Raw genomic sequence first — 16,385 nt, 5'->3', positions numbered from 1 at the left:
TATAATTTTGGTATGTGCTGATAGAAAAGGGTTGCAAAATAAATTTTGTGAAATAAAATCTGTGTTAAACCTTGTAAAATTAGAACTATAACAATTTTAAAAAGGGCCTAAAAACGAATATTTTTATACTACTGAAATGCTTATCTGTTTCTTCAACTAAATAAATAAGTCAAAACCATGTATAGGTTTGTGAAAAGCCCTTAAAACAATCTTGTTTGCCCTGCAGACAAACTTATGAAGCAAAAATACATTTTTTAAATTTGTTTATGTTGTAGAAACTAAATGTAAAATAACAATGCTAACTCTGTGACCTATTTTCAACATGGCGGGTACTAGGATTATCACCGGAGCAACTGTGGAGCAAAGCACATCGTCCTTACAGTGTTAAAACATAATGCTTTCTTAATTTTATGAAGAACACTAGAGATGCTTAGGTACATCTCAGAAGGATTGGTGTGCACCAGAATATCACAAGAAATGACCATAGCAGCTGGTCGTCAGCAGGGGCGGATTGAGGCTCAGATTTTGAAGTTTACATTGTCGGGTATCTAATTTTGTCTGTCGTAAGACGGTCAAAATGTAGGATGGATCAACAAAGAGAATTTGGAAGACTGTCAGAAAATATCCCTGGATCCGCCCCTGTTAGAATGTGCATTTTTTTTTTTTTTTTTTTTTTTTTTTTTGAACCACTTCAAACTGTTGTCAGGCTTAGGTTCCTCAATATATCCAGCTCATCGATTTAGCTCTGGATGTTTGTTGTAAGGTAAGTGATCATATATATATATATATATACTAGAATCAGATACACTAAAAACTCAAACCAGTTTAAATAATAAGTTTGAATATTTTTAAGTAATATAAAGAATATTAAGCAGAATTAAAATATGTTCTGGTATATTTCAATTCATAGAATTTTACTTGATTTCTATTTCATGGTAAATATGTCTGCTGAAGAGAATTAACTGTGTATCTAACTTATCAAGTATATTTGTGCATTAAATTCTAGGGCTTTGTTACATGTGTTATCATAACACAAACAGTTAAGAGACAGCTTGTAGACAGCTTCATTAGAAATTTCTTTCCCAGAATCAAAGGTATGTAACACACATTCAGTTTCACATTCAGTTTTGGCATTTTAGGGGATGTTACTTGTGCCAGTTTTTTATATTTTAGTTTCATATGCAGATTTATGTGTGTTTACAATGAAGTTGAAGTTAACCACCTAGCTTTATGTGACTTTGTAACACACTGTGCTTCAATTTTCAAGACTTACACAGAACACTTGTACAACTAAAAGTACTTTAGTAAAATCAGGAAGACTTTGCGGTCCATTACCTGTATGTTGTTCATGTTGCTTTGCAAGGGGGTGTGCCAGACAATTAAGCTGATTACAGTGACTGAGCCTGAGTGTGATACCCCGCTGAGATAGATTGATCCTGCTACAGTAGTTTCTATTCTGAACACAGTAAGCCTCTGTTGTTGTAAAACATTTATTGATGTTATGTTTATTTTTCAGATTTTACATCCTAGGCCTGGATGTTAACCTTGACATGGACAATCTTACAGATAATAATAGAAGAGTCACCTGAAATTGCACAGGCAAATTCATCAGATTCAGATGTGAGCACCAACTCTGTCTTTCTATCATGGAATTCTGGATTTCAAATTGGATTTCCATTGGATTGACAAATATTGACAATTGACAGTTCAGTCACACTAAACTATAGTGGCATGTTGCTTCAAGTTACCACACTTTTTCTAAGATTGCTGAATTATCATTACTGTCTAAGGAGACCCTAGATCTCTCAACCAGAAGAAGAAACTTGGGGATCAATCAGTTATAAGATTAAAATCTCTGTAACACTACCCATCACTGTTGTGTTCAGTATATGGAAAAGATGACCGTGATATTGGAACCTTGGAGATTCATAGCTTGATTTCACTCCTGTGAAAAGTAACTGCTTTGTTCTTTTACTGTCCAATTGATAATATGAAAATAAAGTACTCCTCCTGTCATTGTATGTTGCTTTGTTTTAATTTTCTTTATAGAAAAAGAATATAGATAACAAGATATCACATGTATTTACAAAACCTATGAATCATTTGAAAGGAAAAAGAATGGTTGAAAAATGCAATATAAATCATTTCAAGTGGATTAATTCGTGTTGCACTTGAGAAAACTGATAAAATGAGACAGTCATTTCCTTTTACCTTTAGAAAAATCCTTTGTAATGTTTTTTATTTTTCTCTATTGCTCCCTGAAAATAAGTTATATACGCAATGCTGATGACATTGGATATGCACAGTAATAACTCATTAAATGGGGGGGTTGAATAACTTGTCACTAATAAATTAAATTTATTCAGAAGTTGCATCGCTCTGTTTGAAAAGAATATTATCTGAGCAACCCTGTATTACAGACCTCAAAATAAAAAACCTGCAAAAATGGGCCTCTTGATTATTTTGAGGAATTATGGTAACTGTATTTTGGGACATAATTGATGGCAACCATCTTGTATTTATAAAAATTGGATAGATTTGCCCTTATCAAAGCATTTTTTGAATTCCTGGCTGTGAGTCTTTGATTAAATTTGATTATTGGAAGGTATTATCTCAAAATGTACTGATATCTTGATTTCGGTCGTTTTGTTTTCTGCTAAAATTGCTTGTTTGAGGCACTTTTTCAATATCTTCTGTTGTGTTTAGCATACTTTTAAAAATTTGTATGATGAGACCAATATATGCTCAGGATCCCTATACAATTTTATGGCTGTCAACCCTGCAAAAAGAGAGATATGAATGCTTGAACATTGCTTGGTAGAAAAGTGAGTTTGGGGGGTGGGGTTATAAAAATGGGCGTAGCTCATTAGTTTGTGGGTTAAACTAAAATTAAGTAACATATTCTCAATGGCAAATGGCTGCTTTAAATAGGTAAATTATCAATTTATTTTAAAAATGCATCAGTTTTGACATATTTGCTTATGAAGTGGCTTTATTGACCGAAGCTGAAAATTAAGCCAAAAATGGCCAAAACATTTAATATTATATTATAATTATATCCAATGATTTCTTTTGGGATTGTTGCCTTCAATATGAATATCTCCTATGTATGCAACTATATTATGAATTTGGTTGAAATCTGTTGACCCCCACCTTGCCACCCTCTGACTGGTCTTATCATGGACACACACTTAATTTGAAAGGGTATTTTTGGCGGCCATCTTGGATTTTGAGGCCATTTTGGAATTTTGAGACATGCCCATATATCCATATTTGCTTAGAATTTCATTGTCCACAACTGTGCCAAACTTCATGCTTGAAGGTAAAAAATGCACAATTTTTCACTTAACTCTTGGACTATTGAGAAAGGTTCTACTCAGATTACTATTATATATACATAAGCAGCTCTGATATCTAGCACGTCTACTGAAGCTGTTAGGGGGTAATTATCTGTCATTTAGCAGCTTCACTAGGCGTGCCAGACTTCTAAGCCATTTAAGCTGAGTGCAATTTAGCGAGAATCCCGTCGGAGATGGACCGATCCCTCTAGTGCGATCTAGGTATGGGAATGAGGTCTTAGACATATAGTTTCCCGGTGTAATCATACAGTCTGCCGAGGTAAATGAGGCCGCTACAACTTCACTAGAAATTTACCTCATGATGAAGAAGATAACTTCATTTTTCTACTTATCGCGACCTGGTTATTTTAAGGTGTCCTGTCCTTGGGTACCTCGACTTTACGTGTGTATTTTATATGTTAAGCTGAATAGTAACCAGAGTCCTCCGCCTGCTTAATTGTTTTTCAATCCCGATGTAAAGGTCTTTCAGTATTTGCTGTTTAAGTCTGACGTAATAGTCAGACAGCTTGAGTTACAGCATGAAAACATGAAAACCTGGAGATAAGAGAGAGGGGCTTGTTAGGATTGTTAGGTGATGAACGTCGTTGGGATTGACCGAAATGAAAAAAGAAATAAATTGATTTGGAAAACGCATATTCATGTTATTTCAGTTATTAAGATAGATAAAAATGATGCAGTAACTGTTGGGCATTGAGGGTTCGGGGACAAAGGTATGAAAGCGGGGTCGAAATTCATTCCACTGCCATTTTTCTTGCCATTTTCTTTACTACAGTTTGTGATACGAAAAACAAAAGACGAATAACATAGTAGAAAACGTGACAGCTGTTAGTCTGTTACAATGTTACGTAATGTGGAGTGACTTGGCATGCTATTCATTTAAATGCATTAGGTTAAAAGGACATTCACAGTTCATCTGCGTGACTTAAAATATGCTAAAACATGTCATTCTTAGGAATGGCCACGTCATGAAAACGCACGTTGATAAAAGTTGGTAGTTTTAAAAGCTACTAATCTTATGTGAAAACCTCGTCAATTTTCATCCTAAAGCGAAATTTGTCACGTTACAGACAATTAGATGCCAGGTTGTGAAGAGAGAAAAATTGACTTTAAATTGCAAAATAAAAAGCACTTTCTTCGCCTACAGTACATCTGTGGTTTCGAGTTGAACAGTAAATTCGATAACTGCACACAACCTCCTCAAAATGATCGCAACACGCATTTTGACCTGTGAAGTACATTCAAGAATATTCCAATCACTATTTTGCAAATTTATTTACATGTAGTTATACCATAGAAATGATATTTTATAATCAAGATTAAACGGGGTTTGAATTAAAGAAGTGACCTAAAAACGCATTTAAATATGATAGTGGAGTCGTTAAAAAGAAGAGACTCAAACTAGGGTACGGAGGGGCAAAATAGTCGCAAATAGAAAATAAATGTATCCCAACTGGGGAGGCGAAAAGTATGAAAAGCACCATCAATATATATTTCATCACCCTTGTCTTCAAAAATGATTGATAAATTACATACAACTCTTGTTTCATATAACTGATTCATAAGCATGGCACAAAGCGCCAACATCTGACACATTTATCAATATAGTATTCTGTTAGGGCTTATTTGAACAGTGTCATCAGGGAAACAAACTCATGAAATCAGGCACTAAAACCAAAACTTTTACTCTTTTGAAACGGTTGAGAGCACTATACATTTACATGTTAAAAGCGAAATGATTTTAATACAACTTAGAAATGATAAAAAAAATTAAATTAAGGCCAGTCCTTTGTACACAATGGAAAAATCACAGTTCATTCCCTCAGGAAGCAGAGGCAGTGCTCGCCGCAGCAGAGGCAGTGCTCGCCGGTCGCGCTCTCCGTGGAGGCCCAGGAGGTGACGGCCGTTGGTGTCGACGTTTTCTAGGAGCGAATACCTTTGGCTGATCACAGTGTCGGATACGGTGGGCGTTCCGTCTTCTCTGCCAGTGTGTGAACAGACTGCCCATCACAACCAGAATCACAATGAAGAATGTCACTCCTATCGCAATCAGTGTGATTTGCGTCGGGTTGAGGGACCACGGTCCATTGTCTTTCATTTGGGCTCCATTGTCTAAACTCACGGAATTACTGGATATAGAGTCTGTTGACTTTGTCGAGGATAATCTTGTAACTGTGTTGAGCAAGGAGGCATCAGGATCTGTAAAATACCAAAGCAGATGTAATAAACACTCTTTATATTCCATATAAAGGCTTCTCGTCTCAAGTTTATGTTAGCAGCAGAGGACGTTTAGGGACCATTCCCAGACCTATCGAACTAACTTTGGATCGATCTATTTCCAAGGAGATTCTCGCTAAATTGCTATCAACTAAGCGGCTTAGATGTTTGCCACGCCTACTGAAGCTGCTAGGGGGTAATTAATTATCGTTTAGCAGCTTCAGCAGGCGCGTCAGACATCTAAGCCTCTTAAGCCGAAAGAAATTTAGCGAAAAACCCTTTGGAGATGGATCGATCCTGTTAGATCGATCTAGGCATGGGAACCCAGTCTTAGGGATGACCACTTTATATGGTGCATGGAGTCGTTTACAGTCCGTTTTCCTTCTGGATCTGAAACGGGTTATATTTAAACACTGAACGTAGTCGCGTATATGTAGGAGCTGCGTTCGGACAAGTGCAATTCAAGACCGGTAATCGGTCTGAATTGCATCGCCAAACATCCAGATGGCTGAGGATCGGAGGTGTCCCGAGTGCACAGCTCCCTAGCATCTTATTTTTTCCGGAGAACATTTAAATGTTTGCTGCAGTTGGTGGTACAGCTATCATCGCTTGGAATGTGAAGGAAACATTTCTGCTGAAAGTCTGGCAAAAAATCAAGTTCGTGGAACTTCACAAGCGAGAGGAATGTGATCGCCGTGGCGTCAAGATACCGGAGGGAGCTCACGAGCGTAGGAGTAGAGGCTGAGAAAAACATGTCAGTGTCTACCATGATATTGCATGTGGCAGGGTTGCCAAAATTATGGTACCAAGGATGATAAAATATATTATTTAACAGGTTCTTAACAAAAACAGAACACAACTATTTGAGGATTACTACAAATTAAATTCGTATATTTGGCAACCATGGGGTCAACTGTGTATAGATCTTAGTCGTAGCGGACCCGCCGGCAGAGGGTTAACGGTGACAGAGTTCTCTATCCACTTCTAGGTGGTTCACGATCAGTCCTACAGGACCAGTCCTTATCATCAGGATAAATCTGGAGGAATTTCAAACGAGTTTGATCAACAGTGAACTTATAGGCTCATTCCTAATAAAGCTATCGTTTTACGTAGATCGATCCAATTACGCGGGGACTCTCGCTGAATGCAACCACATGAGGAGTTCAACACGCCTCCTGGCGTTGAGTACAATACAGAAAAGCTGGTGATTATACATGTATGATTTCGTTGGAAAACGAGAGGAGGCGTCTTAGTCTGTTAATCTGATTGCATTCAGCTAGAGTCCCCGCGGAGTTTCATCCGGAATGAGCCCTATGTGTCCAGTGTCCGTTGTCCATGGTGACCCATCTAGGTCGTTGGTTCCACATTGCTGCCGCCACGCTTTTTTTCTGTGTAATCTTATCATCCCAAGGTTACGGGACAGAGTCCTCACTGTTTGCTGCTATCAGGTATAGATAACCTCTTCAGTTAACCTGTACCAACATTCTGATAGCGACCAAGAAGATGTATAGGAGGACAAAACTCTCATATATCATAAAGCATAGTGAATTATGAATGCTCTGGGTTGTATGGAACTCAGCATGGGAAGATGGAGGGGGTATACAGAGGCAGATGGAGGCCGTCTTCTGGGTCTTCCGGAAGACGGTCAGAATTTCTCAATTTTAAGACGGTCAAAAAATGAAGGATATATCAAAAAAATGTCATTTAAAAGACTGTCAAAAAATATCTCTGGGTCCGCCCATGGGTATAGAACCGAATCACGCGTCATGATCAAAAAGCGGATGCTTGCCAACACAATACATGTGCAGTGCCCAGCATTGGCTTCTTTTAACAACAATAAAAAATGTTTTTCTTCTATTTTCAACCAAGAAGACATTTTCCACAGTGAACCGGACATGTACAGCATAACCAATTTACAACTGGGGTCGCTGAATTAGAACAAAATGGCTGAATTATAAACCTACTGTAGATAATATTCAGATTATTGTGAGGTCTGAAAAAAATTAAATCAGTAATGACAAGCCTTCATAACCCGTTATACGCCGTCACAACTGCCACTCAAAAAAAAAAAAAAAAAAAAAAAAAAGGACAATGGTGCTGTATATAGCTCTTCATGTACCGTTTTTGAAGAAATCTAATTCAACCTTACTCAGAGTAAGGAGGGGGGGGGGAGATCAAAAAACGACTTTTGTCGCCTCATCTACACTACCTATGAGAACATGAAAACGAGGTGTTTTTTTTTTCTTTAGTTATATCTGACATCACCACAGTCAGTAGCGCTGAGAAACCTTTGTTGAATCATTCAGTTGAACACAAGCCTGGCACCTGTCTATATTCCAAGAAAGGCTTACTTCCCCAAAGGAGCGCCATCTTGTTTGAGCTACCATTATCACAAGGGCGAAACATTTTTTTCTTTTGGACTTGCGGCCAGTGGGGGGTCACTTGTTGACCAAAAAGCAACCAACCCCCATCCTTTTACTTTTTGATTTGAGCTCTGCTCTTTGTCCGAACTGTCGGGGTTTTCTTTAGTCCACAACGAGAAGCGAGGCACGACCAACTTAACATAACTTCTTTACAATCAATTGCTAGATGGATCCTCATCATAAAGATGCCTAGACACCGTACATAACTTCAGCGAGACACCTATCTATACAGTGTAGCTGTATGTATGTATGTACATTACATGTATGTCCTGCAGCAAGGGGCGTCGTCAAAAGACTCGTCCTCGGGGACACAGTACATGTAGGCTACTCAATCGTATTACTTTGATGAAGTGGGTTTTAATTAATACATGGGCCGACCTCCCAACACACACACACAAACATACACACACACACACACACACACACACACACACACCAGTAGCTGATGGAGATGCTCTAGGGAGACATCCAAATATTGAAAAGTTTGGGTCTTAGTTAGAGGTAGAGACCACAATTTTAACACTGGCACTTTGCCGAAAAAACATTGCTTTTTCTTAGTGCATAACGCAGCTGATGAAAATCTTTTCCGATTTACATTCTGGCATAGCATGTCGGGTAATAGGAGTAAGAAGTAAAATTAGCAAGCTGCATCTGCAAAGGTTAAATCTAGAGTCGTGTTAGACATAAGATAAGTTTTCTTTCACGTTCCACCTTTGTCTTTTTTTTAACTCTTACTGAGCATAGAGCAGGTTCTCTGGTACATACGTACGTTAAAACAGTCGATGTGTTAGTCGGAGTGGACAAAAATTTTAAAAACTTCACAAAATCTATTGAAACACACTTTACCTGTTGTAGTGGAGTCCGTTCCATTGCCAGGTGTGTTTAGTGTTGTTACTACGCTAGCTAACAGCTGAGGAAACCAGCCGCCAATCAACGTGTATAGGTATATAACCTGCCTGCACAGGAGAAAAGGAAACCTCACATATATGTAAGCCATCTTTCAGCATGCCCCTCTGCTGTCTGAAAACCGATAAGGAAGAGACAGGCTCTTACAAATCCTTCTTTGTTTTTTGTCAAATATTAACTCCTGGTGTGTCAGTTTATCATGGCGACATCTGCCATCTTCATAGTGGGTCGATCTTGGTATATTCTTAAAATGATACGTCGTCAGACTCTGATTCCACTTGATGTTTTGATGATATCTGTAGTTACGTCATTATCATCGTTGCAATTTGACCTATATATACCCGTATCAGTATCGTCTGCTCGCCATCTGAAACGCTGACGAAACCCCAAGGAGGTGACGCTCCAAAAATACGAGAGCAGAGAGGAACGGGAAATAGATATATAATATGGATTTGTTTGGAAAAGTACCAGGCTAGTTTCACTGGACTACTCTCTCATCCCAGCCCTGCATACTAGGAAGACAGGTCTCTAGGAACTAATTTTGTTTTTGTAATTTTTGTCCGGTTTGAATCTCTTCCGAATACGTGTACATGCAGCATGGAGTCGTGCTTCGTCAGTGAAAACAAACATACCTGAATTACAATCATACATAATCTGCAAAAACTGAACCATCATAGCAACCGGTAAATATTTATATATATTTTAAGCGTTAAAGGATAAACCGAAAACCGCTTAGACATGATAAAGCATGACTAAAACAATTTTGATACCATTGGCCATTTGTTGAGGATTAAAGATCGACTTGTGATTTAAATTAAAAGAAATCATGAATGAAGCCATTCATAACTTGACTAAATGCCGTTGAAAATTACATGCCCCATGAAAGATATGAAGCCAATAGTTTATCAAGGTGTTGGGTTTTGATAAAGATATCGAGTGGTGTTACCGTATATCGTGGAAGAGAATATAAACTTTGTTGGAGGGGCTTAACAGCCACTTAACGCACCTGTTGTTTAAGGTGAAAACACGTGAAGTTGTTAATGCGTACATTCATTCGAGATCGATAAAATGAAATGTTAAAGTCGGCAATTAAAATAATCATGTGACTGTCTGTTTTACAAACGAACGCAACCACACACAAATGCTTAAACCAGCACACACACACACACACACACACACACACACACACACACACACACACTGCTTTAAATAAATCGGATCGAACACACCAGTAATGTTGTGAACGCGACTTTGACATTAACTGGTGAACGAGTAAAAATATCAGCGCTGTGAGACCTGTGAGGGATTTAGTTTGGGCGTAAAGGTGTTATTAATTACCCGTGGCAGGCATAAATCTTTCAGGTAAATGCCGATTCACTTTTCCTCTACCTTCTTATTCTGTACTGAGGAATGGTTTTATTGCTGCGGGCCAGCTTTTGTACTTTCCAAGTTAATTGTTGTAAAAGACGCGAATTACTTAACAAACTGACAGTGAAAAACGGCGGGAGTCGTGTCATTTATGTTAATGGAGACAAGTGAAGTTGAAACACGTGGATTGCAGAGTAGAAAGCAATAAAAATTCAGTATTGTTTAGCTTCTGCTCTTCGTTCACGGTTAGGTGTGTTATTATTTCTATCAATATCCAAACAATTGCACTTCTTTGATGTCTTTCTGATAAAGTTAATTACCCTCAAATTAGTTTTTGCCTTAAAGTGCCAGATAGTAAAGTTAATCACATGTACCAGAAATTTATTTTCATTGAATAAAAAGGCACTCAAACTGTTTATGACGGTTTGAGTGTGGTATGGGTTGATAGCAGGTCGAAAGTCTGGGGATATTTTAACATAAGAACTTCGAAAAGACCGAGACTCTTAAAAGACCGAAAATTCGTCTTAACTGTAAGGCAATATTTTTAAGCTTTTTGACGGAAGATAAAACAGTGGGGCCCGTATTATAAATAGAAAGAAATTGAAAATGTATCAGATCGATATCTAAGTGCGCTACGAATTTATCTTTACCAAAATTATACCAGATCTTACATTTGGGACCGTCTTTCGGTCTTGAAATATTTTGGGCTATAAACGTGACTTTTAAGATGTTTTGTAGGAATTTTTATTCCAAAAGGATATCCCACCGTGTCCCACCTTTCTCTTCCACCTCACCATCAAAGTTAATCGCATATTTATCATCTTGAACTTGGTAACTGCTAATGTTGAACACGAAACCTCCCTGCTGTAACCTTTCAGATTCTTTTCAATTCCGTGTTTTTCCGTTAGTCCTACCTGCGAGAAACCGTCACTTTATAGCAATACCCCCGTATACTGTTCCAGTAATTATTAAATATTTCTCAAAACTACTTTTACTGACAGCTTAACTCTGGTATTATGGGAATATTATAAAAGGGAATGGGTGTGGGTATGGTGAAGTGTACTGTATACTGTATGGCGTTTGAATTAAAATGTTTTTACTGCATGTACGTCACCCAGGCGTTGCCTAAGGTTGGTGAAGGTGTCCAATGAACATGAAAAACGTTTGGTCATGAAAAAAGGTAGAATCTATAAGATCTAAGGCAGTCGGTCCCTGTTTCTTCATATACACGATTTCTATTGCAACAGGTAAACCTGAACGTGCGACGACTACCTCTTCTCTGACGCAATCTATGGGACATGGCAGCTGCAGAAGATATAGCATTCACAGAACACCTGGCACATTGGAAAGCACATCTAAAGCAATGGACAAGATTAACAAGAGACAATGATTTCGTGTTCGAGATGGAGTGTTGTTTAAGTGAGAAGGCTGAAAATTATCTTCATGTTTTATCGTCTGTTTTTTATCTGACTTTTGAACCATGCTGCGTATAAATCAATTACCATGCTGATTAACAGCTATGTCAAATTTACCGTGACTTTTTATCTGAAAGAATATTGATCTGCCCAAGCAAAACTATCGCTTAATTATTGATACTATGGCCTATGAGATGGGGCGCAGATGCACGCACTTTCACAATCATGACATTGCTTTTAAGCGGATGTTTCCTGCTATTTTTCTCTCTTGCCCTTTTTTTGTGCATCTTTTATTCCTGCAATGAATTAAAACTATCCATTTTCAGAATGCACGTTTGTAAGTCTTTTGACTGTCTGTGTACCTGGAATAAATTTCGTTTAACATCCACTTAACTTACTCGTCTGTCTGTCTGTCTGTCTGCCTGTCTGCCTGTTCGTCTGTTTGACTTTTTGCCAGTATGCCTGTCTGCTTGTCTGTCTCTGTTTTTTTTTTTTTTTTGGACCCGTCTGTAAATTTTTTAAAGTACATCCACCCGCAATCAACACTTTTTAATAATATGAATCTATTGATTTTATCTTAACCTTTGTACTGGTATCTCTTTTACTTCGCACGCATTGTATACTTGATTATATCGTAGGGAGAAAAAGGCATTCAGTCGAAGTCAAACTTAGTCAGCAAATGCGCTTGTTTTTTAATAATAGCCGTCAGAGGCAGGGACATCACGGTTGGGAAAGCTAATAATCAAGTTAATTTACTAAAATAAAGGTGATGCCGACATCTCAAATATTCTCCGTATAGTCAAGAATATATTTTAGTCTTTTTAGGCCCTTTCGTCCAAAGTGGGCTCTCCGATAAATTTGTTACTTTCCCTCTTCTGATGCCAGACTCGCATGTAATGGCAGTGTCGATTTCTCTTGTTTATCAGATATTTATTCAAGTGATCGACGTTTGGTCGTTTTATGAAAGAACTTATTTTCTTTTTGGTTCAAACAACACTGGGACATTTTACCTACGTTGAGCGTTCGTTACTTCTGTCATTTCCATTAAAACTTTTTTAGTTGCATAGTAAGAAATTGAAAAATACTTCAGGTAAGCAGAGATGCATGAACTGGATAGCGAAGACGGTGTCAGTTGGGATCATTAACAAATTCTTTATATGTACATATTTATACACTTAGAATTTGTTATCTATCATATGCTATACATTTCCCTCTATAGACCTTGCAGAAAGTTGTGTTCTTTGCTTTTCACTGTGAGTTTCCCATAATTCTTCTACTATTTCAGCAACTATGAGATAATTAGTATTTCTTGCTAACAACTTGAGGATAAACACCCCGTCTTGCCTGAGGTACTGATACACAAAAACTTTTACTAGTCCAGAATCTGTATTAGAATGTATCTGTCCCGTGAGCTTCAGATATTTTTTGATGTACTTCCTTCGATCAGCTGGGAAAAGAAGTCGTACCCATGTGACTATCCCAAAGACGGTTGCCAAGGTAACGAATGCCAACCAGAACCAGATGAAAATATAGATTTTCTCGTTGAACAAATTGATAGGTAGAACGCACTGCACGGTGTGGCGGTGTATATTGCTAACCCCGCCAAGAAATCGAATTTCAAAGTCACACAGAGTAACTCGTGGGAAGTTTGATGACGGGGACCAGTCTCGCCCCTGGATCATGTCGGATAACACATTAATACCGTATAGGTAGTACGAAGTTCCTAAGAAAGAATTAAGTAGAAATAGTTGTCCTATAGAATTAGCCAGGTATAAACACTTTGTGACTAGATATGCTATAGTGAGGTAATTCCCATGACGTTTTCCACACAAGAAGCACGTGCAGCAGCGTCTCCACAACGAGGCACACCCTTTGACGTCATGTTTGTGGTACCATAGATACCTGTCCATGTGACGTGTCACGTAACGTATAGTAACCCGCCTTGCGTCCGGGTTGACGTTTTCCGCAACGCTGACGCAGCGTACGATGGCGTCTACGTCAATCCCCACCCTACTGTTAAGGATCCTCCACACTAAGCAGGGGAGGTAGAACATTAGAGCCTGTATGAAGAGGACTATAGGAACCCACTGGTAATAACCAATGTAGGATCGTCCTTCCCACTTCTCCGGTACCCTCTCGTCCATTGGCTTGTGATACGTGTTCTTTATCCAGCAGTAACTGTTGGTGTAATCGTCCTGGGTTTTAGAAAAATGGGACGGCGTCCAGCACGAGATGGGGTCCCCCACGTACTGTTTCGTGCTGACCACCAGAGCAAAAATGATCAGGAAAATGGAGGTGTAGCGATGGCTTAAGCGATCGAAAAAATCATCGTCGTTTCGAAATCCCTTGACGGTTTTCCCAAGCACCTCCAAGAAATAGGACATGCTGCAAATGTAGGGAAATATGGTTTTAAAATGTCTCATTCAATGGAGAATAAATTAAAAAGCACGGTTTTCCTTGAATCATTCTCTGTAAACATATACGTATATTAATTTTAGTTCTTGATCACATTCAAAATAATAGTTGAACGTTTACAGGAACAGCAACGTTTTTCATTTTTTTACTGTCAGTACATTTAGCTTTTCATCGTACACTCTAACGCCGACTCACTAAGAACATGCAAATAAACCATATTCTACTTCCTGGAGATTTTCATACACTGTATGTGAAATAGTTTAAAGTAGAGCGAGACACTGAAAATCGATGGTTTACGTGCATCAGATAAGTAGCCCCAATCCATGGTGCCATTTTATTCGGACACCCCCCCCCCCCTCACGCCAACACGCCTACATTGCATTAAACATGGCCCGCCTTGCAGGCTACACACAGTATACATTTTTGCGTGTCCTCTGTTTAAAAACAGGTGTGATTAACGTGCTACAGATACTATGCATCGACGGTACTGTTTATTTTTGCACATCTCTTATGTGACTTATGTACATTATTGTGTGTTGGCGTGTAACGAGCCCACTTCAAACAACGTTATTATCATACGGACACTAGAAACCAAGAAGACGTCAACGTCAAAGCGTGCTTATTCAGTCCTAACCAAAACTTTATGCAGAAGTGCACTATGTAAGGTCCGAAGTTGACATGTGCCCCTGTAATGCCCCAGGAACCAGTCTTTCGATGAAAATTTTAGCATCTCATTAAAAGAACTTCTGAAAGCTACAGGTATTTAGACAGGAATAAAGCAAAAACATACATTTGTTACATTTCCCTGTTCATAAATTTACTATCAATTTGTGGTTAAGTTACCAATACAAATAATTCTCTTTCTTGTCAGTATTGAAAGCCAAAACGTCAACTTTACCTGTAACTTTAAAAGATAAGTGCGTTCGCTAAACCAAAATTTCAAAAGTTCTTTTCTCTCTACGTCTATTTACAACTAATGTAGTTTACAGGGGCCTACTTCGCGGACATGTTAATTTTCAAGCAAAATGATGTTTTAAATTAATCCAAAACCACGATTTCTTTGGTACAATGGCTGCACCCTTGCCCTCAATACAAATTTAAGAAATACATAAGCAGGGGTTATAATTGCGTCTAGACCTTTGTCACAAAACTGCTTCACAAATGCCAATAATTAAGCTCCACACATAAACATCATAAACACCCTATCTGCCCGGGGTCATATACTCCTGAAGACATGTCATCCTGTAGTATCCCATACTTACCGGGCACCTGCAGTACTCGCCTCCATACTGGATAACAAAACTCAAGGAAAACATCCAATTGAAACCATAACGCTAGAACTCAACACACCGTGCTGCTCTCCACATATATATTTTTGCCTACTGTAGACCGAATTGGAAAATCTTTACACCAAAACTGACCATTCAGGCGAAAAGTAAATCAAAGGTAAAATGACATATTAATGTGCTTTAGACCAATTGCAATTGGTTTATATTACCCATGTGCCCAATAAGATAAAAAGTTAATTTCGGCCTACCTTGCCTAGACACTAGAGGCTTTCACTTCAGGGATATGATTCATGTTCTTTGTTAGAGCCTGGGGATTAGGGCAAAAATCACTTGGTACGTTACTCCACGCGCCAAGCTTACGTTAGAACGGTGAACGGCATTGCGTTATTTCTCCGCAATAGCGATTCGCAGTACGTCACCCCCGCCTGATGTGCGCCTCACAGGAAAACGGCAGTCTTTAAAAAATTCTTTCTTCAAGTTCCTTGTTCCTGTTGCTGAGGTGATGCTCAGTTACCGTCACTTATTAACATTGATATTCTGTGTTGGGAGATCCGTGATTTATTATTAATCGAGCATATCGTGTTGGTGGCACGGCCGTGCTGGGCTAATCAATGGCGTGTTACACCATGCCGTCATTACGTTGTACAATATGTTTTAGAACTGTTCTATTGCCCAGGTGCCGCAGGTGATCGCGCGTTTGGGTGCGTTCGTGGACGCCTTTCTGCGTGTCAGTTGGATGGAGCGGGTTATCGCGTGAAGTGGCATTTGGGTCATTAATGGAAAACGCTGATTGTTTTTAGTTAATTAAATACATCTGTGGCATTCGGCTGAGAGCCACTACAGTTTGGGTGCACATCAAACCATCACTGTGGTGGGGATTTAGTTGAAGCGTGGCTTTGGACTGTCAAGTTCTGCACTCTAAAGAGGGAACAACTAGGAAAAAACCTCAATGAAAAATTGAAATGAATATATCTTGTTTCCACTATCTTATTCAAA

General features: G+C 38.6%; 1 protein-coding gene, 1 long non-coding RNA gene and 1 pseudogene across 2 annotated transcripts; 1 reads left to right on the top strand and 2 right to left on the bottom strand.

Annotated features, from left to right (window-relative positions):
* Positions 1-413: 413 nt before the first annotated feature.
* On the top strand, positions 414-2,021 carry LOC106157538 (uncharacterized). Its single transcript, XR_015332188.1, has 3 exons — positions 414-763; positions 1,007-1,094; positions 1,517-2,021. It is a non-coding gene; the product is annotated as an uncharacterized LOC106157538 (long non-coding RNA).
* A 2,597-nt stretch (positions 2,022-4,618) lies between these two features.
* LOC106153510 (uncharacterized) lies at positions 4,619-9,527 on the bottom strand. The gene is made up of 2 exons (XM_013527477.2): positions 8,843-9,527; positions 4,619-5,555 (listed from the first exon to the last, which is right to left on the bottom strand). The coding sequence occupies exons 1-2, from the start codon at positions 8,991-8,993 to the stop codon at positions 5,179-5,181; spliced, it is 528 nt and encodes a 175-aa protein (XP_013382931.2). The 5' UTR covers positions 8,994-9,527; the 3' UTR covers positions 4,619-5,178.
* Positions 9,528-12,884: 3,357 nt separating this feature from the next.
* LOC106153507 (innexin unc-9 pseudogene) lies at positions 12,885-14,069 on the bottom strand (annotated as a pseudogene).
* Positions 14,070-16,385: the final 2,316 nt, after the last annotated feature.

Source organism: Lingula anatina, chromosome 1, assembly GCF_051362555.1.
Source record: "Lingula anatina isolate TDL-2025a chromosome 1, LinAna3.0, whole genome shotgun sequence".
Taxonomy (NCBI): Eukaryota; Metazoa; Brachiopoda; class Lingulata; order Lingulida; family Lingulidae; genus Lingula; species Lingula anatina.
The sequence above is the reverse complement of the archived record's forward strand: the minus strand, read 5'-3'. Positions and strand labels throughout refer to the sequence as shown.